This window comes from Orycteropus afer, unplaced genomic scaffold (genome assembly GCF_000298275.1).
Source record: "Orycteropus afer afer isolate SDZICR_OR568_19922 unplaced genomic scaffold, OryAfe1.0 scaffold00128, whole genome shotgun sequence".
Lineage (NCBI taxonomy): Eukaryota > Metazoa > Chordata > Mammalia > Tubulidentata > Orycteropodidae > Orycteropus > Orycteropus afer.
Genome location: NW_006921715.1, coordinates 6153705 through 6180722, shown reverse-complemented (window position 1 = coordinate 6180722; position 27018 = coordinate 6153705). Strand labels below are relative to the sequence as shown.

Here is a 27018-nt window from a genome sequence, read left to right as displayed (position 1 = left end):
CACTAATGCCTAGGATACTGATCTTTATGCGTTCCATTTCATTTTTGACAACTTCCAATTTTCCTAGATTCATACTCTGTACATTCCATGCTCCAATTATCAACAGATGTTTGCAGCTGTTTCTTCTCACATTGAGTCATGCCACTTCAGCAAATGGAGGCCCTGAAAGCTCTACTTTATTCATATCATTAAGGTTGGCTCTGCTCTGATGAAGCAGCTCTTTCCCAGTCATATTTTGAGTGCCTTCCGACCTGAGGGGCTCATCTTCCAGCACTGTATCAGACAATGTTCCAGGGCTATTCATAAAATTTTTCAGTAATACATCAGATAATGTTTCATTACTATTCATAAGGTTTTCACTGGCCAATTCTTTGAATAGTGGATGGTCTCTTCCTTCTTCCAAGTCTGTCTCAGTCTGGAATCTGCACCAAAACTGACCCTCCATGGGCACCCCTGCTGGCACAGCCTCCAGCCTCACAGCAACACTCAAGCCACCACAGTGTGACAAACCGACAGACAAGTTCGTCTCCCTCAGTTGTTCTAACCACTCCACTCACTTCCTGGGCTCTCCCCTAACTGTTCCTGCTGGCCTGGGGCTCTTCCCCAACCGCCTTATCTGTCACAGCCACCAGCCGTCTGCCACTGCTCCTTGCTGCCTGGGGGCTGTCCCTCGCCCGCCATACCTGTTCTGGCCACCAGAACAAATGACATATGTTTTGGTTACCTAGTGCCACTCAAGGAGCTCTGGTAGCATAGTGGCTAAAGCACTTGACTGCTAACCAGAAGGCTGACAGTTCAAACCCACCGGCCACTCCTCGGAAGGAAGGTTGGGCAATCCTACTTCCGTAGTGATACTGCCTCGGAAACCTAAGGAGGGGTCGCCATGAGTCGGGGCCAACTCGACGGCACATAACAACAACAACAACAGTGCCACTCTGACAGGAATATACCACAATGTAATGGCTTGAACAAACAGTTTATTCTCCTACAGTTTGGGAGACTAGAAGTCTGAGTTCAAAGTGCCAGGCTCTAGGGGCTGTGTGAAAGTCCCTCGACCTTGGGCTTCAGCTCTGACTCTTGCTCCCGGCCCACTGAAGCTGGCAGCATCTCTTCACTCAGGCAGCTACTGGTTGGTGAGGCTAACAAGCCCAAGGTCGACAAACAAAATGGCACAGTTCTGATGTTACCAAACCACACGGCAGCCCATTAATTCAAGTCTATTGAAAGTCCCAAGGCTGGCAGAGCATGGCAGGCTGCTGAACCATGACACAGCTACATGCAGGTTTCAAGCGTGCCATAAGCTAGAGACTACTCAGCTGTTCACAGTAGATCCCACCATGGAGTTGATTGCCAGTCTCATCATGGGGAAGAACTACCACCTGCCCAGCCACTCAGCCAGGCCTAGCCAAGTTGACATACAACTCTAACTACCACAATTCCACCCCTTGTCACCTTGGCACCTGTACAGATCTTCAATGGGTGGTATCTGTACAGATCTCTTTCCTGGGTGACTCCAGTCCCCTAGTTCCTCAGCGGCAACCTCACTCCCTTGGCCTAGCAGGCCCCATGCCTCTTCCTTTTGGGCATGGTAGCTTTGCCCCCTCTCTCTTGGGCAACAGCTATAACTCCATCCCACTGCCTCACATGAAGGAGCAGCCCCCCACTTCAGAACCAAGCTGGTGAAGGCCTGGCTCTTTGAAACCTAAGCTGCTTCTTATACACGGGAAGCAGACCACATATCCAAAGCAGCTACTCAGCTGCTTGTAGTAGATCCCATCATAGAATTGACTGCCAGTCTCATCATGGAGAATAACTTCCACCAGCTGCCCAGCCACTCAGCCAGGCCCAGCCAAGCTGACATACAACTTTAACTACCACAACATCCTTTCTACTTCATAAAACTCAATCGAACCAAACCAAACTCACTGCCATCAAGTGAGTTCCAACTCATAGCTACCTCTCCTTGGGTTTCTAAGGTAGTGTCTGTATGGAAGTAGATTGCCCAGTCTTCCTTCTGAGGAGTGGCTGGTGGGTCTGAACCGCCAGCCTTCTGGTTAGCAGTCAAATGCCTTAGGCACTACGCCACCAGAGCTTCTTCACAGTAATTAAGTACATGGAAAAATAATTTAGTCATCTAATCCTCAAAGTTAAGAGTTCTGGTAGCATACATAGTGCCTAAAGCATATGACACTAACCAGAAGGCTGGTGGTTGGGAAATCTACTTCTGTATGATACTGCCTCGGAAACCCAAGGAGGGGTCACTATGAGTTGGATATGACTCGAGGACAGTGGGTTAATCCTCAAAGTTAGAAAAGATTCGATGACAACAGGTTTGGTGTTTTGTTTTGTTTTTTTTTTACTTTTCAGAGAAAAAACTATGAGGCACAAGTAAATTGTGCCTAAAGCAACTCTGATTTGGTGACTTCTGGTCACTTCATTGTATGCTTAAAAAAAAAAAATAGCCGTCCTCACTGCAACTCACAGAGCCCCCACGTGTGTCAAGGCAGAACTGGGCTCCCTAGAGTTCTCAATGGCTGATTTTTCAGACGTCAATCACCAAGCTTTTTTTCTGAGGTGCCTCCGGATGGACTTGAACCTCTGAACTCTCAGTCAGCAGCTGAAAGCGTTAACCACTTGCACTACGCAGGGATCCCAGTTGCGCGTCTTGCTGTTAGGCGCCATCGAGGCGGTGCTGCCTCCTAGCGACCCCCCGAGTAACAGAAGGAGACGCCGTCCGGTCCTGTGCCACCTCACCACCACTGCTGTGCCCGAGCCTGTTGTTGTGGACACCGTGGGCAATCCATCTCATTGAAGGGTTTCCTCTTTCTGACTGACCTACTCACTTATGATGTTCTCCAGGGAATGGTCTTTCCTGATAATATGTCCAAAGTACGTGAGACGAAGTCTTACCATGTTCACTTCTAAGGAGCATTCTGGCCATACATCTGCCAGGACAGATTTGGTCACTCTTCTGGCAGTCCATGGTAAGTCAATATTGTTTGCCACTACTGTGTGTGCAGTGAATGACTTAGTATGGCTCTTCTAACTATCATCTTTGTGACTCCCACCAGATGACTGGGTGGAACTATTCAAATAGTTCTTATGGCCCACCAAGCTACTGGGGAGTTTGTTAATAATGTAAATAAGGTACAGGATGCCTATGTGGGGGTGGTACCATACAAATAAGGTGTCTGGATTGGCCAGCTTTGCCCTTCCCCTACACTTAAATAAGCCACCCCAGAGACAGAAAGGGGGGATCTCGCTACCATCAGCCAGCAGAGGAACACACCTTTGACCCAAGATCCCTACACTAGACCTCCTTGGCAGGGAGATGGCAGCAACAGAATCAAGAGACCAGCGTGCCAAAGCAGCACTCTTACCAGTCCCTGGCCCACGGAGTAAGAAAGCTAAGTGCCAGACAGGATGCGTGCTGGCAGAGTGGGGTGCAGCAGAGCTAGAAGACCTTTGTTACACTTGCCTGAGCAGGGCAGAGGCCAGGCTGAGAGGCTGAAGGCTAAAGAGAGGTGTGCCGGAGGGCATGGTCAAGGGGCAACAGTCCTGATCCAAGAACTGGTCCCTGAGCGTACCTGAATCTGAATTGTAACCTGTTACTTCCCTAATAAACTCCACAGTCTTGAGTGTTGTCTGAGTTCTATGTGGCCATTGCAATGAATTAGTGAACCCAGCAGGGAAGGAGAGAGTGCCGTGGGAGGGGCAGTTGGTGTCAGATTGGTAAAAAGGAAGAGGGTGTCAGCCTACATGAAACCAGAAGAACTAGATGGTGCCTGGCTACGACTGTCAACCACTTGGAGGGGAATCTATGGAGGAGATCCTGGATAGAGTGGGAGAACAATGTGGAACAAAACTCAAAATCATTGGGGAAAAAAAAAAAGACTAGGTTTGCTGGTGTGATAGAGTCTGACAGAACCCGAAACTATGTCTTCTAGCTGCCCTTCAGGTCCGGAATTGAACCCACTCCTGTGGCTTTTAGCCAAACAAAAGATAGGCCTTTGAGGTGAACATTTACATCAGGTAGATACACTCCTTGGAGATATCGATCATGCATGAACAGAAGGGCTGTGTATGCACAGGGAGACAGCTAGCGGGGGGGCAGGAGTGCATGGGAGGGAAGGACATAGGGAAGAGGTAACTATGGGGAAGAAGTGGGCAGAGAGCTGTTACACTATGGGAAATTGCAGTCAATGTCATGGGACAAAATGTGTATGAACTGCTGTATGAATTTGCTCTGTAAACTTTCACTCAAATCACAATAAAAATAAATTTAAAAAAAAAGGTAGAGGGTGGCAGCACATCTGACTTTGGCCCCATCGGAATCAGCCTTGAGCAGCTGATAGCTAGTCTGTCTCCCCCTTATGAAGTGTGAGGAGCTCATGGGAAGCTGTACCCCCAAGCCCTTTTTTCAAATACCTTAACTGAAATGCATTAATGCTTCTGCAGTTTTCCTTATTCATCACCCGGCTTCTGTGTGCATCTGAGGTGACTGAAAAGAATATAGCTTGGGTCAAGTGCACCCTTAGTCTTCAAAGTGACATCTTTGCTTTTCAACGAGGCACGATTACGTGTCTGGCATTACAAAGGGACCCAAGAGATACAAAAGTAAGGTGCCAAACCTTCCAGGTACCTACAGTGTGGCAGAAGTGCTAACATGGGGGAATGGTAACTGCAACAAGGCGAGGTGCAATCCTTGCCTCCACAGGGCCTCAGAGAGGGGCCGCTCCAGTGCTGGCCAACAGAAACGGAAACTCATTCCCCAGGTAATTTCACATTTTCTAGCAGCCACACCAAAAACATAAAAAGAAACAGGTAACTTTTGATAACTTTACTTACCCCACTGATCCCCAAATATTTCAACATGTAATATGAAAATAGTAAGCCTTCCATCCTTCTCCCCACAGTGGCTTTGAGTCTGAACTTGAACTAGCTGCATTTCAAGCACTCAATAGCCACATATGGCAAGTGGTACATGCATTGCTTAGCATAACTCTAAGAGCTCAAAGGACGTGAGCACGTTTGGATGAGATGCAAAAGAAAGGTACCCAGAGGTGGCGGACGGAGTCTTTGAAGGACAAGGAGACTAACAATGGTAGAGGAAGGTCATCTCAGACCAGGCTAAGAGCCACTGCGAAGCTCTACAGGGAAAAGGACGGATCCCAGGGGCTTCTCCCCTCCTTAGCAGAATCAACCACCAACTGTAATAATTAGTAGCAAAACTTTAAAGTGATGTAGTGACGTATGTAAATACTTGATCCACTTCTGGTTGAAGATGATGGCCGTTAAGTGCTTCCTGTCCCTCCACCAACTAATAGGACATAAGGTGTAAGGCAAAAACTCGTAAGGCAAAGAAAAGAGATGACTGAAATGTGCTTTTGGAAACTAGAAAATAGAAGGAAAATGACAACATATGTAAGGAAACTGAATACCAAGCTAGTTATGGAGATAAAGGACTGTACACCTGTAGGCCTTTATCTAATGCCAACATGAAGTTGTACGAGGGCAAAGCGGTCATGACACAGTATACCATTCAGCTGTGAACAGCTTCTACCCAGTCATAGTAAGGTAAAAACCAAACAATCTAACTGAAATTGTGACATAATGACACTATAAAGATACCAAAAGCCCACTGTCATCAAGTCAATGCCAACTCAAAGCAACCCACTGGGACAGAGTAGAACTGTCGCATAGGGTCTCCAAGGCTGTCAGTCTTTATAGAAGCAGACTGCCACATCTTTCTCCCATGGAGTAATCGTAGGTTCAAACCATCGACCTTTCAGTTAGCAGTTGAATGTTTTAACCACTGAACCACCAGGGCTCCTACTAAAAGGACTGGTGGATAAAAAAATGTAAGATGGGAAAAGGGAGAGGGGCAGCAGGTTAACCAGCAAAATCCTTATCTTCCTTAGTGGGAAGTCAATAGAAAATGCCTAAAAGTGAAGAGAATAATCCAAGCAGCAGTATGTTATCTGAAAATATGCACTTTCAAAAATGAATCAACTTGCTAAAAGAAATGGGAAATTCTCACTACCATCTCTAGATAGATAGTCCTTTTTTAAATTTATGCACACTTGGGGCCATCATCCATAAAGCTGAACAAAGAGACAACAAATGTCCAGTTGGATTATCATAATGGGCAATATGATTGATTAGTATAATGAATATAATATATAGCAAAAACAAACAAAAAAAGCCAATTCACTATCATTGCCTTGATTCTGCCTCACAGCGACGCTACTGCTTCATTTTTCTTCCACGGAGCAGCTAGTGAGTTTGAACCACTGACTAAATGCCTTAACCACTGCACCACCAGAGCTCTTCCATAATATATACCCACCCACTGCCGTGAAGTCGGACACGACCCACAGCGACCCCTCCTTGGGTTTCTGAGGTGGTATCACTATGGAAGTAGATCGCCCAACCTTCCTTCCAAGGAGTGGCTGGTGGGTTTGAACCGCCAGCCTTCTGGTTAGCAGTCAAATGCCTTAGGCACTGCACCACCAGAGCTCCCAAAATATATACAGTAGCCAGAAATATATATTTGTGAAGTAAGCAATAATTTGATGAAAAATCTAAAACCATTAAAAGATGTGTATGAATTGGGAAGTGACAAGAGTCCTACAAACCCACCAAACGCCATCCAGTTGATTCTAACTCATAGTGACCCTACAGGACAGAGAAGAACTGCCCCCTAGGGTTTCCAAGGCTATAAATCCTTATGGAAGCAGACTGTCTCATCTTTCTCCTGTGGAGTGGCTGGTGGGTTTGAACGGCTGAGCTTCTAGTTAGCAGTCAAATGCTTTTACCTCTGTACCACCAGAGCTCCAGGACAGAGTACTAAAGATGCTTAGAGAGAGAGATCTAAAAGATCAGAAAGGAGTCAATAGGAACTAAAAGACTACCAAAGGAAATGCCAAATTTCTGGTTAAAACATTTTTCTGGATGTTAAACATATTTTTAAACCCCTTGGTTTTCTCATTCCCCTTACCTTCCAATTTAACATGCCTTTAAAGTTGATGAACTTGAAAAGCATAAAATCTCTAAAAGTTGTTAAAACAGTCTTATCCGATACCAATTTTTGTAAACTCATTAAATAATTAAATAAAACAACTTTTGGGTAAATCAGTAAAATTTGGTAAAATGACCATCTGAATTGATCCTTCAGCATACTGGCTTTCAGTGAGTTGAGTTTTCAGCAAACTGAACTAGATCGAGACTTTAGGTCAGTGGCTCTCAACTAGGGTGATTCTGCCCCGTAGGGGACATGTGGCAATGTCTGGAGACATTTTTAGTTGCCATAACTGGAGGGATGCTGTTGGAATCTAGTGGGCAAAGACCAGGGATGCTGTAAATACCCTAAAATGCACAAGATAGCCTCCCACAACAAAGAGATACCCTGCTTTAGGCCAATGAAACTAATTTTCCTCCAACACTGCTCCCTTTCTGTCCTTGTTCCCGTGGAAGATACCACCACTTAGGTGACTGTCTCTCCACTATCCTTGTTCCTGTGGATGACCCCGACATTCATGGGGCTGCCCCTTCACTGTCCTTGTTCCAGCGGATGACACTGCTATTTACGTGGCTGCTCCTCTGTCCTTGTTCCTATGGACGACACCACCATTCACAGGGCTGGCCCTCCACTGCCCTTGTTCCTGTGGACAATACCACTATTTATGTGGCTCTCTTTCCACTGTCCTTGTTCCAGTGGATGATACCAGTATTTATATGGCTAGTCAATGGAGAATCTGAAGGCACCATCCCTGATCTTCCCCCTCTCCCTCACCCCCTACATCTCAATCAAACTTGTGATTTTATTTATCTCCTAATCTCTCAAATCTGTCATCTTCTGTCCTGTTCAACCACCACCGTGCTCTGCTATGGCCTCTCTGGTCTACTTGCCACACTGGAGCCAGTCAACAAGGCCCCCTAGACCCTGGCCACTGCAGGTATAGTCACTTCCGTCTCTCACAACTCTCACTTCATGTGCCTTGAACACGGGAAAAAAAACTACTGTATTTCCACAACAGCACGACTGATGACCACTCCTTACCTTCATGCTTTTGATTCTTCTGCCCTTCTGCCATGGGCGCCAACCCTTCATTTAGTTAATTCCTACGCCAACGTACTTGTCTATGAGCTCCTTACAGGCAAGACACTCTCATCTCTGCATTCGCAGCACACAAGACCTGGTTAATGCCAGTTCTGAAACTGCTGGAGAACACATGGCCATGCTGATCTATCTGGGCAGAGTATCAAGTTCAGATAGACGAGCAGTTAAGAGACAATAAAGCTGGAAAGGTGGGTCACACTAAATGGAAGGCTTCACACTATCAAATTTTTTAGAATAACACTATGAAAGCAAAGGGAACTTACAACTCCTGAGCTCTCTTCACGGGGACTGGGCCAAACACTGCAGGGGTGTCATTTTCTGTAATCACAACAACACTGAGGGCAGACAGCATTACTCCCTTTTGATAAATGAGAGAGATGAGGCATAGTTATTCAAAGACAGGCTTTGAATCCAAGTCTGTGACTCCAAATCCCAACTCCTTTGACGTTTCTTTTTGTTGTTGTTCTTTCCTTATTTGTGGCTCCCTATCTTGTCCACTCTACCTTAGAAGTGTCTTCAGAAATCTCTCCCTCTTACCACAGTCTTAATGAGCCTCCCATTTTTATCCCTTACTTCAAAGCCCAGAGTATTTCCAACAAGTCTCCTTCTATGAAAGGAGTCAGAGGTCTAAAATAGGTGAAAGAAGGCAATCTCATTGGAATGAGCTCCAGCAGAGGTGGTGGATGCAGGGATAGCTAGCATTTACATAGTACTTACCCCACATCACAGATGAGACAAAGTCTGACCATTCTCACTTCCAAGGAGCATTCCAGCTTAGGCATACTTTAAGTCTTCAAAGTGACATCTTTGCGCTTCAACACTTTAAAGAGGTCTTCTGCAGCAGATATGCCCAATGCAATATATCGTTTGAATTCCTGACTGCTGCTTCCATGGGTATTGATTGTGGATCCAAGTAAAATGAAATCTTTGACAACTTCAATCTTTTCTTTATCATGCTGTTGCTTCTGGGTCCAGCTGTGAGGATTTCTGTTTTCTTCATGTTGAGGTATAATCCACACTGCAGACTGTAGTCTTTGATCTTCATCAGTAAGTGCTTCAGTCCTCTTCACTTTCAGCAACCAAGACTGTGTCGTCTGCATATTGCAGGCCAAAGTGCAGTGTTCAAGATCTCCAGGCAGAAGAGAGCTGGACTTCAGAATGGAAAAGGTCTTTTTTTAAAAAATTTTTATTGTGATTTGGGTGAAAGTTTATAGAGCAAATTCACTTTCCATACAGCAGCTCACGTACACTTTGTCTCATGACATACACTGCAATTTCCCACAATGCAACAGCTCTCCTCCCACTTCCTCCCCATAGCCACCTCTTCCCTGTGTCCTTCCCTCCCATGAACTCCTGCCCGCCCCCGCCAGCGGTCTCCCTGTGCATACACAGCCCTTGTATTCTCCCGTGATTGATCTCTCCAAGGAGTGTATATACCTAATGTAAATGTTCACCTCATATGCCTGTCTTTTGATTGGCTGGATGCCAAGGGAGTGGGGTCAATTCCAGACCTGAAGGGCAGTTTGGGGCCACAGTCTCAGGGGTTCCACCAGGCTCTCTATCAGACCTGCAAATGTGGGCCGAAAAGGCCTCTCTTCCCCGGCCACGCTACCCTTTTCTATTACTTTGCACAAGCAGGTGCAAACAATTCAGGATAAATCCCGTATTACTACGCGCAGACCAACTCCCGGCATGTTCTTTACTTCTTACATAAGACGAAGAGATTTTAAAGAGTGTCAAAATCTTATTCTCCAGTAAGAGGTTTTTTATCTTTCAGATTCAATTTAAAACTTTAAATAGGTGTGAGACAAGTGAATTTCTGTTCTGCTTCCCCCGGTGGCGATCACAAGGGGCCGCATTTCCTGATTCCTCCTCCTAGCCTGGGAACAAACTCCAGCATAAAATTGGCTATATCTTAGAATGATAAAATTCAGAGCACCCTCCTTTAAGCTAAAAGATAACTGGACTATTAATTTAAATAATTTCAATATAAATCACCATGTACTACATAAATTCTACACTCACCTAATTTATATACAGAAGATGCAAATACTCTGTTCCTAACCACTCTGACCCAATATAAAACATGTTCTTCAGAGAGCAGATGTTTTCAAAGGTGCCAACACTTGCTGCAAGGAAAGTTATGGCTGGAAGGTCAAAAGCAGATGATATGATACTACATGGTTTTGTTTGCTGCTGCCCAGTCAGCTCTGCCTCACTGTAAGCTTGCTCACAACAGCATCAAACGCTGTGGGGTCGCCATTCGTGGTCTGCTGAGTCCGCTGTTACAGCCTGTGTCACTGATACAGCCTGACTCAATCTCCGCGTAGAGGTCTCCTTCATTTTCACCGGCCTTCTACCTGACAAAGCACGATGTCCTTTTCTAGCAAATGGCCTTTCCTGATGATGTGTCTACATCGGGTATTTTCCTCCATGATCCGTAAGGTTTTCATTGACTAACTTTTAGAAGCAGATCACCAGATGCGAAGTACAAGGTCAGTGGTTCAAACTCACTAGCTGCTCCACAACTGAAAGATGAGGCAGTCTGTTTCCCTAAAGATTTACAGCTTTGGAAACCCAATGAACCCAATGGGGATTGCTGTGAGTCAGAATCACCTTGATGATAGTGAGTAGTATTATACATATAAATAAGGAGATCACCAGGCCTTTCTTCCTAGGCTGTCTTAGTCCGGAAGTTCTGCCGAAACCTGTCCCCCATGGGTGATCTTGCTGGTATCTGAAATACTAGGTGACAGAGCTTCCAGCATCACAGTAACATGCAAGTCACTGCGGTGCAACAAACTGACAGACAGGTGGCAGGAAACCAGATTACGTATTTAAGTGAGATATTATATAAAGTGTTAGTACTGTTCCTGAACAAACAATCAATCCTTGCCATCGAGTTCATTCTCACTCATAGCAACCCTCATTGGGTTTCCAAGGCTATAAATCTCTACAGAACTAAAATGTCTCATCTTTCTTCCATGGAGCAGCTGGTGGGTTTGAGTCACTGACCTTGTGGTTAAGCAGCCAAATAAATGCCTTACCCACTACACCACCAGAGCTCCACAGTAAACAGTAATTATCTATATTCCCCATAATCACACTTTCTTACAAAGAAGGAGTAGAAAATCATGGAACATGAAATCTTGATGAAACCTACTGGGAATCACTCTTCTATCATCACAGTACAATCTAAAATGAACCCAGTTTAGTTTGTAAGCCTCCACTGAGCACTAACACAACATTGATTAAGTGTGGTCTCTGGATCTGCCACATCAATGGCCCTGAGAACTTGTAGAAATGCAAATTCTACAGGCCCCACTGCAGGATCAAAGCCTGGGGGTAGGACCCAGGAATCAGAACATCACAAGCCCTCCGCAATTCTGATTTCTGTGTGAGTTTGACATCTTACAGATTAGTTCCACAAAGTCAGGTGTTTGTTCTGTAGGAACTGGAAGGCAGTAAGAGAAGGAAGGAGGTGGTTCCCAGGTAAATCCTCTGTAGCACCTGGCCGTGTCATACACACTGAGCACACTCAAAACACTTGCTGGACAGGTTAATTCAGTGTCCCACACCAAAAACTGGCTCGACGATAATCATCACTTTATCCCTTTCACAGAGAGAAGAAATTATGACTGCATTAACAGTAAGCACATGGTGGCTTTCAAAACTCAAGAGCTATTAAATCACTGGCAAAACCCTAGGGACTCTGGTACTTTGGCAAAGAACCCAGGCTTACAGAATGTTGTAAGTTTTAAAATTTAAATGGAATATATGTTTCTAATCTTGAAAATAGATTTTTCTAACCCTAGAAAAATAGGGTTTGCCCATGTTCTATATAAACCAATTGTAGAACATGAACTAAAATATGAACTTTTTTGTTGCTTTTTTAAAAAAATTTAATTTACATATAAACTAACTGTATGGGTATAATACGGATTCAGATTTGAACAAAGTGTTAAAAATTAGGTAACTAGGGAAATCTTAACACTGACACAATGAAATTAAGAGCTTTTTTTTTTAGGGATAAAGGTATAGTGATTAAGTATTTAATAAAAGAGGCTTTAAGTCTTCTTAAGGCTTTACAGATGAAATGGTATTAGGTTTGCATCAAAATAATCCTGGGGGTAAATGAAGTAAGACTGGCCACTAAGCTGTTGCTGAGTGCCTCAAACCAAAACACTCCCTGGTGTTGAGCAGATCCCCACTCATAGCAACCCCTCCTTGGGTTTCCGAGGCGGTATCTATAAGGAAGAAGACTGCCCAGTCTTCCTTCTGAGCAGTGGCTGGTGGGTTTGAACCACCAACCTTCTGGTCAGCAGTCCAAAGCCTTAGACACTGCCTGGGAGCTCACCATACGCCAGGTTTCTCAACCCAACCATTCATCCACTGCTGTAGGGCCACCTGTGTCTTACAGGATGTTTAGCAGCATTTCTGATCAGGAGCACCTCTCAACCCTGATTGGTGATAACCAAAAATGTCTCCAGATATCGTCAAATGTCCACTTGGGGACACAATTGCCCCCAGGTGACAGTTTTATGTAGGAGTCCTGGTAGCACAGTGGTGCTAAACAAAGGGTCCGTGGTTCAAACCCATCAGTGGCAGTCTGCTTCCTCAAAGACTGCATTGATGTCATTGCTGTTAGGTGACATCAACTTGGTTCTGACTCACAGTGACCCCACATACAAAAGAATGAAACACTGCCTGTTCCAGTGCCGTCTTCGCAGTCATTGGTGTGTCTGAGCCCACTGTTGCAGCCACTGTGCCAATCTGTATCAGGGAGGGTCCTCCTCTTTTTCCCGTACTTTCTACCTTACCAAGCACGATGCCCTTCTACAGGGACTGGTCCCTTTTGATATTACGTCCAAAGTATAAGACATGAAGTCTCACCACTCTTGCTTCTAAGGAGCATTCTAGCAGTTCTCCCGAGACGGATTTGTTTGTTCTTCTGGCAGTCATGGCATATCCAATATTCTTCACCAACAACACAATTCTCAAATGCATCAACTCTTTAAGTCTTCCTTATCCAGCTTTCACATACATATGAACCAAAACCAAACCTCTCACTGCCGTTGTGTCAGATCCAACTCATAGCAACTCCTCCTTGAGTTTCCAAGGCGGTATTATTACAGAAGTAGATCACCCAATCTTCCTTCCAAGGAGTGGCTGGTGAGTTTGAACCGCCAGCCTTCTAGTTAGCAGTCAAATACATATGCGGTGAATGAAAATACAACGGCATGGGTCAGGCACAACTTAGTCCGCAAAGTGACATTTCTGCTTTTTAACATTTTTAAGAAGTCTTTTGCAGATTTGTCTAGTATAGTACATCCTTTGACTTCCTGACTGCAGCCTCCATGGGCAATGATTGTGAATCCAAGTAAAATGAAATCCCTGACAACTTGAAGATTTTCTGTTTATCATTATCTTGCTTATTAATCCACTTTTGTTTTTCTTTATGTTGAAGTGTAATCTATACTGAAGGCTGTAGTCTCTGATCCTCATCAGTAAATTCTTCAAGTCTTCTTCACTTTCAGAAAGTAAGGTTGTGTCATCTTGGCATCACAGGCTGTTAATGAATTTTCCTCCAATTCTGATGCTGCATTCTTCTTCATATAGTCCAGCTTCTCGGATTATTGTTCAGCACACAGACTGAAAAATTACACTGAAAAGACAGAGACCTGATACACACCTTTCCTGATTTAAACCACTCAGTATCCCTGTTCTGTTCAAAGGACTGCCTCTTGGGCTGTGTGCAGGTTCCACCTGAGCACAATTACGTGTTCCAGAACTACCACTGTTTGCAATACTTTCCATAATATTATGATCCACACAATCAAATGCATTTGCATAGTTAATAAAACACAGGTATTCTCTGCTTTCAACCAACAGCCATGTGACGTCAGCAGTGTTATCACGAATTACATGTCCTCTTTGGAATCTCCCTTGAATTTCCGGCAGGTCCCTGTAGATGTACTGCTACCACCATGTATGAATCCTTTTCAGCAAAATTTTACTTGTGAATGTGCAGTGTAGTACATTACATAGTGTGGCTGTTCTAGCCATAAGTCTTTGTAAACTCTGTGGTGGAATATGCCATGAGCAACTGAGTAGCTCCTGATTATTAAAGTTACCCATCTGGGGTATTTCTGTTGCCAGGGGCATGAAGCAATCTTCTGGAAAGTTTGCTCTCTCTCAGGTGTATAGAAATTCTGATGTTGGGATTGGTTAGTTTGGCCACTCTGCCAGACTCAAAAGGAGCCCTCCTAGAAGCAGTAAGGAGTCTCTCACTGCTGGCTGAGAGATGCGAGAGACATGCACTGCTGAGAGAGATGCCGAGAGATACACACTGCTGAAAGAGACTGAGAGACTGTCAGCTGAGATGGCAGGTTGAGAGAGACTGAGCAAGTTCCTGAACTTGAATTGTAGCCTGTTGCTTCCCTAATAAACCCCATAATCTGTGAGTTGTGTGTGGCCACTGCAGTGAATGATCAAACCCAGCAGAGAGGTGTGGGCGCTACAGGAGGAACAGATGGTGTCAGGGTTGATGAAAGGGCTGGAGGGAGGCTATATGTCTGGCCTCACAGGAATAGGCCTTGGGTTCCTGATGGTGATTCTGTCTTCCTCTTGTGGGGTTAGAGGAGGTCAGAAGATGCGGCCTTCCTGCCCCTTTGGCAGAATGATTTCAGCATTCAGATGGATTGCCTTTCTTTCGAATGGACAAAACTTTGGACCTCTTACAGTCAGCTGGTAAAGCAGATATCTTCCAAATTTCTTGGCATAAACGAGTGAACTCTTCCAGTGTTGCATCCATTTTTTTAAAAAAATATCAATTGCTATACAGTCAATTCCTGAAGCTTTTTTTTTTTTTTTTTTTGCCAATTCCTTCAAAACCATTATTTCTTGATCATGTATTACACTTCCTGAAATGGCTAAACACGGACCAATTCTTTTTGATACAAGTGATTCTGTATTCCTTCCATATTCTTTTGATGCTTCCTTCATCATTCAAATTTTTGCCCATAGTGACAAGGTTGTAGTCACTTCTTGGTCACAGCCAGCTACCCAGAGCAAGTGAGTAGTTGAACCTGTGGGCTTGGGACCATAATCGCAGAGGAGGACATCAAGCTCAACTGGCATAACACACTACACAAAACATTGTTCCACCTCCTGCTTTGGTGAGTAGTGACTAGGATCTTAAAGGCTTGCACGCAGCCATCTAGATGCAACAACGATGGGTCTCTCCTTGTCCAAAACAAAGAAGAATGACGAAAACCAAAGATTCATGGAAGCAATTAGTCCTAGCAACTGGCACACCATGCGATCTGCAGCCTATACGACTATGAGACCAGAAGAACTAGATGGTGCCTGGCTACCACTGTCAACCACTCAGAGGGGATCTATGTAGGAGATCCTGGATAGAGAGGGAGAACAATGTGGAACAAAACTCAAAATCATTTAGGGGAAAAAAAAGGGGGGTGCCACTTTTGTTGGTCTGACAGAGCCTGGTGGAACCACTGAGACTATGGTCCCTAGCTGCCCTTCAGGTCTGGAATTGAACCCACACAGAAGACAGGCACATAAGGTGAACATGTACCTCAGGCAGATACACTCCTTGGAGAGAACAATCATGGGAGAAGGGCTGTTTATGCACAGGGAGACAGCTCAGGGGGCAGGAGTGCATGGAGGGATGGACACAGGGAGGAGGTAACTATCGGGAAGAAGTGGGAGGGGAGCTGTTGCATTGTGGTAAACTTGTAGTCAATGTCATGAGACAAAGTATATGTGAACTGCTGTATGGAAAGTGAATTTGCTCTGTAAACTTTGACCCAAATCACAATTAAAAAACCAAAAATGGCCCATAGAATCCTCTAGTATTGCAACTGTAGGCTGCAATTTCTTATGCAGGTTTTTCAGCTTCCGAAACGTCAAGTATGTTCTTCCTCTTTAACAATCAAACTCTAGGTTTTGGCACATTTCTGTGTAATACTTTACTTTGTCCTCTCAAGTTGCCCTTTTAAATCTTCTGTTCAACTCTCTTCCTTCATCCTTTCTTCCATTCACTTTATCTACTCTCCATTCAAGAGCAAGCTTCAGAGTCTCTTCTGACATACGTTTTTGTCTTCCTTCCTATCTTTTTAATTAACTTTTGCTTTTTTCATGTATGATGTCCTTGAACAACTCATGTGGTCTTCGGTCATTAGTGTTCAATGCATCAAATCCATTCTTTTTTTTTTTTAATTGTGATTTGGGTGAAAATTTACATAGGCAAATTCACTTTCCATACAGCAGTTCACATGACATTGACTACAATTTACCACAATGCAACAGCTCCCCTCCCACTTCCTCCTGATTCAAATCCATTCTTGAGACAAACTCTAAATTCCAGTAAAGATTTACAGCCAATGAGTCGAAATCAACTTGACAGCAATGTGTTTGGTGTTTTTGGTTTGGACACTTTTACAAAAAATGTAATCACACTACCTTTACCATGCCTTTTATAAATCCTCTTGATTTCTTAATATCAATATCCAATTTACCAGGTGAAGCCACTGACAAATACTATCTTCTCTACTAATTTGTTTGAAGCTTTCCATAACCCAAAAATATTATTTTATTATTTTAGTTATACTTTGTATATCTGTACCACTATATCTCCTTTGTTGAGTAATTAGTAAATAACCTTTTCAGAAACAGCCTGGTGCATATGACAATAAAAGGGGCTGAACCAGAGAGCTAAGGTCTAGCAGTGGCTCTGCCACTCAACAGTCAGTGGTCACGAGTATGTAGTCCCTGTGATCTCTAAGAACCCCAGCTTTCTCATCTCGTCAGTTTGTTGTACTAGTCCTTCTGAGTTACAAAATGATTTGGTAATAGTGAACTTACATATACCCATCTCTGAAGGTGGCACTCAAAATACGACTGTGGAAGAGCTGCCTCCTCAAAGGAGAGTTGATCTAAATGATGCAGATGGAGTAAAGCTTTCAAGACCTTCATTTGCTGATGCGGCATCACTCAAAATGGGAAGAAACAACTGCAAACATCCATTAATAATTGGGACACAGAATGGACAAAGTATTAATCTAGGAAAATTGGAAGTTTTCAAAAATGAAATGGAACACATAAAGATTGATATTCTAGGCATTATTAGTGAGCTGAAATGGTATCGGCCATTTTTAATCAGAAAATCACATGATCTACTAGGCCAGGAATGACGTATTGAAGAGGAATAGGGTTGTATTCATCATTAAAAAGAACATTTCAAGATCTGTCCTACAGTACAATGCTGACTGTGATAGGATAATACCTATAAGCCTACAAGGAAGATCAGTTAATACTATTACCATTTAAATTTATAAACCAACTACTAATGCCAAAGATTGAAGATTTTTACCAACTTCCACAGTCTGAAATTGACCAAACATGCAATCAAGATGTACTGATAATTACGGTGATTGGAATGTGAAAGTTGGGAAAAAAGAAGCATTGTTGTTGTTGTTATTGTTGTTATGTGCCATCGAGTCGGCCCCGACTCACAGCGACCCCTCCTTGGGTTTCCGAGGCAGTATAACTACGGAAGTAGGATTGCCCAACCTTCCTTCCGAGGAGTGGCTGGTGGGTTTGAACTGCCAGCCTTCTGGTTAGCAGTCAAGTGCCTTAGGCACTATGCTACCGGAGCTCCTAGAAGCATTAGTAGTTGGAAAATATGGTCTCAGTGATAGCAGTGACACTAGAGAGAGATCGCATGATAGAATTTTGCAAGATCAATAACTTATTCATTGCAAATACTTTTTTTTTTTCCCCCTGGAGCTCTGGTGGCAGTGCCTAGGGCATTCGACTATTAACTGGGAGGCTGGCAGTTCAAGGTTCAAACCCATCAGCTGCTCCACAGAAGGACTATGGGGCAATCTACTTCCGTAAAGATATACTACCTTGGAAACCCAATGGGGGTTGTTATGAGTTGGAATCGACTCAATGGCAGTGGGTTTTGTTGGTTTTATACATGTAGACCTCACCAGATGGAATATACAGGAATCAAATCAACTATATCTGTGGAAAGAGGCAATAGAGAAGCTCAGTGTCATCAGTCAGAATAAGACTGCAAATCAGGCCACCAACTGCTCATAGGCACGGTAAAGTTGCAGCTGAAGAAAAATGAAACAATTCCATGACAGCCAAAGTATGACCTTGACTATATCCCATCTAAATTTAGATAAAATCTGAAGAACAGATTTGATGTGCTGAACACCAATGATATGACCAGAGACCAGATGAGATGTAGGATGACATTAACAGTATCATACATGAAAAAACCAAAAGGTCATTAAAAAGACAAGAAAGGAAAAAAAACTAAAAAAGAATGTCAGAAGAGACTCTCAAATTTGCTCTTGAATGGTGAGTAGCTAAAGCGAATGGAAGAAAATTACAGCTTGAGAATATAAAGTAAAGTATTACAATGAAACGTGCAAAGACCCAGAATTAGAAAACCAAAATGGAAGAATATGCTCAACATTTAGTAAGCTAAAAGAATGGAGGAAAAAATTCAGCCTCAAGTTCCAGTATTGAGGGAGTCTATGGGCAAAATATTAAACAGCGCAGGAAGCATCAAAAGAAGATAGAAGAAATACGCAAACTCACTGTACCAAAAAGAATTAGTCAATGTTCAACCATTTCAAGAGATAATATGATCAAGAACTGATGGTACTGAAGGAGGAAGTCCAACCTGCACTGAAGGGAAAACAGGCCCCAGGAATTGATGGAATACCCACTGTGATGTTTCAACAAATGAATGCAGCACTGGAGGCACTCATTCATTCATACCAAGAAACCCGAAAGACAGCTACCTGGCCAGTCAACTGGAAGAAATCCATATGTATGCCCATTCCAACAGAATGCAGAAATTATCAACGAATATCATTAATATCACACGCAAGTACAATTTTGCTGAAGATAATTCAAAAACGGCTGCAAGACTATAATGACACTGAGTATAAGGGCACTGCCAGAAATTCAAGCTGGATTCAGAAGAGAGTGTAGAACAAGGGGTATCATTGCTGATGTCAGATGGACCTTGGCTGAAAGCAGAGAATATCAGAAAAATGTTTATTTGTCTTGTATGGACTGTGCAAAGGCATTCGACCATGTGGATAACAAATTATGGATAACACCACAAAGAACACGTATTCCAGAGCACTGAATTGTGCTCATGAGGAACCTGTACATAGACTAAGAGGCAGCTGTCCCAACAGAACAAGGGTATACTGAATTATTTAAAATCAGGAAGTGTGTGTCAGGTTTGTATCCTTTCACTATACTTACTATTTTTTATTTTTGCAGTGTTCCCTCCCCTCCCCTCCTACCCCTGCCATTCACTATATATATATTGAATATATATATATTGAATGATATATAATATTATTCAACCTCTATGCTGAGCAAATAATCAGAGAAGCTGGGCTATATGAAGAATGCAGCATCAAGATTGGAGAAAGACTCATGAACAACCTGCGATATGCAGACGACACAACTTTCTTTGCTGAACATGAAGATGACTCGAAGCACCTACTGATGAAGATCAAAGACTACAGTCTTCAGTATGGGTTACACCTCAACAAAAAGAAAAGAAAATCCTCACAACAGGAACAAGCAACATTAACAATAAATGAAGAAATGTTTGAAGTTGACAAGGGTTTCCTTTTACTTGGACCCACAATCAACGCCTATGGAAGCATCAGTAAAGAAATCAGATGACGTATTGCACTGGGCAAATCTGCTACTACAGACTTCTTTAAAGTGCTGAAGTGCAAAGATGTCACTTTGAAGCCTAAGGTGCCTCTATCTGACCCAAGCCATGGTATTTTCAGCATCCTCATATGCAAGTGAAAGCTGGACAATGAATAAGGAAGAGTGTAGAAAAGGTGATGCATTTGAATTGTGGTGTTAGTGAACAATACTGAAAACATCATGGACTGCCAGAAGAATGAGCAAACCTATCTTGGAAGAAGTGCAGCCGGAATGCTCCTTAGAAGCAAGAATGGGCAGATTTCATCTCACGTACATTGGTCATGCTGTCAAAAAGGACAGTCCCTGGAGAAGAGTATCATGCATGGTAAAGTAGAGGGTCAGCAAAAAGCGGCAAGACCCTCAACTAGATGGACTGACCCATTGGCTGCAATGATGGGCTCAAGCACAGCAAAGGCTGTGAGGATGGGGCAGGATGAGACACTGTTTTGTTCTGTTGTACACAGTGTCACTACGAGTCAGAGCGCACTCAAAGGCACCCACCACCACCACCACCACCACCACCACCACCACCAATAAAGGTGGCTATTCATACTTGGATATACAAACAAATGAAAATAGAGTAGTGTACTAGGCTGTGATTCGTTAATATTATGCATCAACTTGGCTAAGCTATGATAACCAGTATTGTCTAACTGTCCTCTGTTTTGTGATACTGTGTAATTATGTAGTAAAAATATTAAACCTGTATGTTAATGAGGCAGGATGAGTGTGAGGTGTATGTTATGTCACACCTTAGTAAAGAGTATGAGTCAAGTGACAGCCTTACTGAAGTCACCACCTTGCTCAAGGGGAGTGTCCTTGACGGTGCAGCCTGCATTCAATCTACATGAATACTCAGGCAAAGCTCACTCTCGCTCTGCATCCTACATGGAGTTCATCATCTGCCCTCCAGTTCTTTGGACTTGAGCCAGAAGCCTGCCACCAGACCTGCCCATTCTGGGATTCATCAGCTAGCTTCCGCAGCTCTGTGATCTAGCCGTGGGCCTGCCACCTGACCTGATTCGCCAGCTTCTGTAGTCCCATGAGCTAGCAGACTGTCATCTGACCTGCTGATTTGGGTCCATCAGACCCTGCAACCATGTGAGTCAAGAGAAGCCTCCAGCCTAACACCTGACCCATGGATTTGGGACTAGCCAGTCTTCACAACCACATGAGCCATTTCTCTGAGATCTCTCTCTCTCTCTCTCTCTCCTTATATATATATCACATATACCTACTTCACTGGTTTTGCTTTTCTAGAGAACCTAGCCTAAGGCATAGGGTAAAGATAATATTCTTGTTATAAACTATCTGCCTCTTATTTTTCGGGCTCTCATAAGCAATACTCTTTTCATAATTATAAACAATTAAAAAAAACTCCCAGGATAAACAAAGTGGAAAGTCTTATGATAAAATGGAAAAATAAAGCTATTCTAGTCAAAATAGCTAGAAATGTCCATTAGCTGGTTCACGAATTAAAAAAAAAAAAGATCTATTCACACAATGAAATATTATTTGGCAATAAAAAGGAATGAGCTACTGATAAACACAAATCCATGAATAAATCTCAAAAGCATGATACTAAGCGAAAGAAGTCAGATACAAATGATTATACTCCGTGATTCCATTTACATGACATTTTAGAAAAGACAAAACTCTTGTGACATAAAACATCAGTGATTGCCAGTGACTGGGGAGAGAGTGACTGTGAAGAGGCCCACGGGACTGTGATAGTAGCTCCATCACTATACATTTGTCAAAACTCATCAAACTGTACATCTATAAAAGGGGAAGGCCACAACTCCACAAACCTGACTTTAACAAAAGAGCTGATCAGCACACCGAGCTCTTCCGTTCATTCTTATACCCTCACCACTGAACTGGCACAAAGTCTAATATTTAGCTGTTCGATAATGGTGGGTGAAGTATATGGTATATGCCCAATTACAGAGTATACACTTGAGGTGTAACAATGACACGTGGTGGGTCCCACACTTTGAAGAGACCCAGCTACTTCCAGAACATGCTAAAACCACAGTTAAAGCGGAAGAGGCATGGTGAATTGATGCAATGATGCACTGCAAACTTCTGATTCTAACACTGCCCCATATTCAATTACATTACACTGAGAATAAAGATACAGCATACTCCTTACCCTAGATTGTTTAAAGAATAAAGTTAGCGGTATCTAACAACACACACAAAAAAAAGCAGAAAATAATTAAATTCAACAGAGAACAAGGTGAAGAATGAGCAAGAGAAGTCAAGAATAATCCTGAGTGAAAAGAAACACATCTTGTCTTACTGTCCCTCCCTGAAATACACATGTATACATTTGAAATAGCCAGTTGGTGTAAACCCTTCATTATTACAAATCTGCCAGGACTGTTTCTGGCTGCGGTTTACAAAGCACGGAGCTCCTGTTCTGGTTCAATGGAAGCTTTCCTCCTCCGGTGAAGGTCAATGCTCAAAGCTCATCTTACTTTCTGGCTTGTTCCACTCATCAAGATAGTCAAAGAACAGGAAAGCAATCAAGTCAGAATTAGGTTCTTCAAAAGCAGGACTAGGAGAACAGGACTGCACTGACCCGCCACTCCCTGCGTCCTCTCCTCATCCAGCTCAGGTGGAGGAGAGTTACCAGGGGACTGACTGCCAGGGGGAGGCAAAGCACTCCGCACCGTGCACTGAGGTGTCACAGGAATGCCTGCACCCAGTTTACATCAGCAGGCTGAACATCTGACCGCCACCTAGCAAACAAGCGGGCTGTGAAGATGAAAACGAAGACATCCGATACCACGAGGCCACACCGTCTCAGGGCCCTGCTGAAAGCAGAGAAACACACAGCACCAAGTTTCCCTGGCACTTGGAAGCGCGAGGCCCGGGAAGCTGCCTGGAGCGCTGCTGTTTCACAGAAGATAACGACAGGAGCTGACACCCAGTGCCACACAAGAGGCTCCGGGGCCACTCGGACAGGGTCTGCCACTCCCTCAAAGGGCGGGTCCGAGCATATTTGAAAGGGCGCGTGGGCCAAAGCAAAGGGTCCCTTCCTAGAACCGAGGACCGTGAGCCCGGAGGGGCCAGGAGGCCGCGGCTGTGGTTTCCGAGCGGCTCCCCTCGGCCCCTGCAGACCCGCTTCAGCCCCGCTCGGGGCGGGTGTGCGCGGACGCGCGGGCCCCCTCCGCACGACCCGCACCCGCGCTGGACTCGCGGTCTCCCGCCGCGTCGGGGCGTCAGTGCTCACGCCCTCTCGGTAGCTGTCACTAAACGTGGTTCCAGACGCTCGGAAAAGCATCGACCACCGCCCGCTGGAGCCAACCAGTGGGGCCCGATCGGCACCGCGAGCGAGGGCGGCGGGCTCGCACCGCGGCGGCGACTGTCGCTGGCCGGCCGACCCTCCACTCCCGCCGGGCCGTCCGGAGCGTCCGCGCCGCCGCCGCAGGAAGCCCGCGCCGCAATCGGCGCGCGAGGACGCCCGGGCACTTACGTTTTCCGTGTCGCGCTCGTTCACCGTCGGCAGCGGGGTCCGAGTGGACATCTTCCTGCGCTTGGATTCTGCACCAGGCTGGCTGGGGGCACAACACAGCCGCCCCGGGAAAGCCGGCGACAGCGCCCCGAGTCACCAGGGTCCGGGCGATCGTCTAGAGGCCGGGCCGGGCCATCCCCCGGCGGATCCCGGGGCGCATCTCTCCCGGGCCGCGGCGGGCAGGCTGCAGCCACCCGGCGTCCCCACGCCTCACGGCGCCCCGCTGGCCCCTGCCCCTCCTCCCTGGCCCTCGCCGGCGCGCCGCGGACCGCAACTCCCGGGCCTGCAAACGGCGTCGCCGGCGGCCCCTGAAGGGAAGCAGAAGGCTATGGTACAGAAGGAGCGCCGGACAGGCCGCCGCGGGCTGCGGGTGTCAGCCGTGGAGCGGGCCTGCGGAGGAGGGGCCTGCACCGGCTGTCTTCTCCCTTCCGCTCGCTTTCGGCCTCAGCCCCCGCCCGGTGGCCACCGCTGCTGCCGGCACCTCCGAACCTCACGGACCCAAGATGGCTGCCCCTCGGCTTCCTCTGCTGCCTCCGGATACCGGAAGTGACGACGGCACCGCCTCCCAGAGTTGAGCCAATCAGCGCGGCCCGAGGAAGCCGGCCAGGCTGCTGTTGCTAGGGGCGACTCGGCCCTGTCTCAGGCCAGAGAGGCGGTGCCGAGAGCGGATCCTGGACCGCTGGGTCCGGGTCTGCAGCCGGGGGCAGCGGGTTCCCACCGCTTGTAGTATGCGGGCAGCCCTGGAAGAGCGGGCGCAGCCCTGGCCGGAGGCCTGAGCCCGACTGTTGGGCTGGCATTTACAGTGCTGGTGGAAAGCCTGCTTTGTGCAAACTCTGAGGCCACATCCCGGGCCTGCGATGTAAAAGCCGAGCTTGGCGGCAATCGTAAGGGCCTGGGCGGCGGGGAGGACCTGGCTCCTGAATTGTTGACTGTGACCCCGGCGCCAAGCATGGCACATGGTAGGGCAGTCAGTCAGCCAGGGTCCAGGCGTCCCGAAGCAGCAGGTCGGGAAGGAGACAGACACTGACCTGGCTAATGTCATCTGAATGGAAAAATGCAATAATCGGGGCGGCTCAAGGGGGCGAGGGCAGGGAGGCGAGGCGGTGGGGACCCCCAAGGACACCAGTTCTGGTGCGTGGGAGATTTATAACCAGCCTGGAGGACTGGAAGCGTCCGGGGATTCCATCCTGGGGCCGGACTCAGTGGACGCCTGCTGGCTGGAGCACTGGCCGTGCTGGGAAGCCTTGTTTGGCCCCTTGGCCTCTGGAGGTGCCCTGTGTCTCTGGCCAGCGGTGGGCGGAATACACTGGTGCAAGGTTCCGAGGAGAGAGAGGGTATGGGCTTGGGTAACACGCACTGTTACTGAGGCTACCTGGTGCACACATTGCGCTGTTACCTCATCTCAGCCTCAGGGTAACCCAGTAAGTTGCAGGCACAATGCGATCCAGCTCCCGGAGTTAACAGTGACTTGATCAAAGTACCAAGGTTGGTAAGAAGCAGAGTTGGATTTGAACCCAGTTCCTAAAGCACTGACAACCAATCGGCGCCGCTGTGGTGGATGTGCTTCCTTTCTCCCTTTTCGTCCCCCATCACCTGAACCATCTTGCTACGTCTGCGGCACTTCCTGGCCTGTGAGACATACATATATATGGCTTTACATGCCAGAGAAGCCAGATGCTCCCAACATAAACCCACATCACTGCGGCTCCCATCTCATGCTCTGGTGAATGCTCACAGAGCCAAGGCTGCACTGTTAACCTTGGTCTTCCCTGTCACCATTTTTGGCCAAGTTGAATTCTTGTTAGTTAAATGTGGGCTTCTTCCGTGAGAGCAACCCAAGTTAAATTCCTGGCCAGCTCACCTCATACACAACCACCTGATGCAGACAGTGGGGGCCTGCGTGTAGCTGAGCAGGTTTCAGTAGAGCTGTCAGACTAAGAGAGGAGGAACAGCTGGAGATCTTCTTCCAGGAAATCCACCACAAACACCCTGCAGATCCAGAAGGAAAACGTAATGGGTCACAACGGTCCCATACACACCCGCTGGGAAGGTGCACAGGACTGGGCAGTGTTTCCTTGTGCATGGGGTCACACGAGTGGGGGGCCGACTAGACCACAGCTAACAACTTAAAATGTGCGCTTCATACAGTGCAACTGGGATGGGGCTGTAAGAAGATGCAAATGAGCACAACTGTTGTAGGAGCCCGAGCAGGGACATTGGGCTTCAGTCAGGGAAGGCTTCCTGGAGGAGAGGATGTTTATGCTGAGTCTAAAAGCACAAGTGAAATTGGCTAGGAGACAGTGGGTGGGAAGGGCATTCCAAGCAGAAGGTTGGCCTGTACAGAGGCACAGAGGTGAGGAAGAATGGCTGGGTTTGGATGAGCATCAAAAGAGTAAAAACTGATCATAAAAAAGATCAGGCTGAGTGGTCTGATAGACTAATGGAACCTTCAAACCATGGCCTTCACCCTCCAAGCCTGGAACTGAACTCACTTGTGTGGCTCAATTTTCAGCCAAACAATAGACAGGAGTGCCTAAGGCATTTGACTGCTAACCAGAAGGCTGGCGGTTCAAACCCACCAGCCACTCCTTGGAAAGAAGATTGGGCAATCTACTTCTGTAGAGATACTGCCTCAGAAATGCAAGGAGGGGTCGCTATGAATCGAATCAACTCAACAGCAGTGAGTTGGTTTTTTTTTTTTTTTTTTTTTAAATAAGGTGAACAATAACACCAGAGAGATACACATGTTTGTGTGTAGCATGGCACCAAGTTCTGCCAGATTGTAGCCACATCTGATCCAGATGACAGGAATGTCACCTAGGCCAGCTGGGAAAACACCCAGAGGACAAACAAATGCATTTCAGCCACGGGTAGAGCTGAGAGAAAGTGTCTGGACAATAAAACCACTTCACATTGGCCAGAGACAGCTGGGAGATGAGCTGTCTGCCCCATGTCAGTCTAAGCATCACAGCTTATTAGATAATGAGTTGGAGAACCCAAAAATTAGGAAATGACATGCTCAGCTCACACAGTTTCTGATTGCCTAAATGCTAGAATTAAGGATATACTTTTCAGTGCACTTAGGTCAAATGACATCATGGTGGCACCATAAAGAGCTGGAAGTGGGAAGTAAGATATCTATGTTATGAAAACACAGAAAGGAAAGCACTGTTCTGTGCCTGTCGGAAGGACTCACCGTGACTGAATTATGTGCACCTGTGGTCTAGAAGGAAGGGCAGGGCAAGATCTGGAAGTCATCCTCTCTTTCCATGTTCCTCATCTCCTGTCTTCGTGTTGAAACAGGCTGTCTGTCTAGGGCCGCCATGGGAGGGGTGTCCCATCCTGTGTCTTTGCTCCATAGTGAGGTTGGGCTCGTGATGGGAAGTCATCTTCAGCACTCCCGTCTCACCCCAACACAGAAAGACAGAAAGAACTTGGGTCCCTGCTGGCATCTTTGAGTATCTGTGCTAACTCTGGGCAGCTCTTCTCTAGACTTCACATGCAAAAAAAAGGAAATAAACACCCACTTGTTTAAGCCATTACAGTCGGGTTGTCTCTTACTTGCAGCCCAATGCATTTCTAACCAGCA

The 27018-nt window shown here is 45.8% G+C and overlaps 1 protein-coding gene across 1 annotated transcript in view; it reads right to left on the bottom strand.

Annotated features, from left to right (window-relative positions):
• The window catches only part of MARK3 (microtubule affinity regulating kinase 3), a 140123-nt gene extending 116682 nt beyond the window's left edge, over positions 1–23441 (bottom strand). Inside the window, exon 1 of the mRNA XM_007944571.2 lies at positions 23391–23441. Coding sequence (XP_007942762.2) covers positions 23391–23441 — 51 coding nt within the window. The remainder of the gene's footprint in view (positions 1–23390) is intronic.
• Between the last annotated feature and the right edge of the window lie 3577 nt (positions 23442–27018).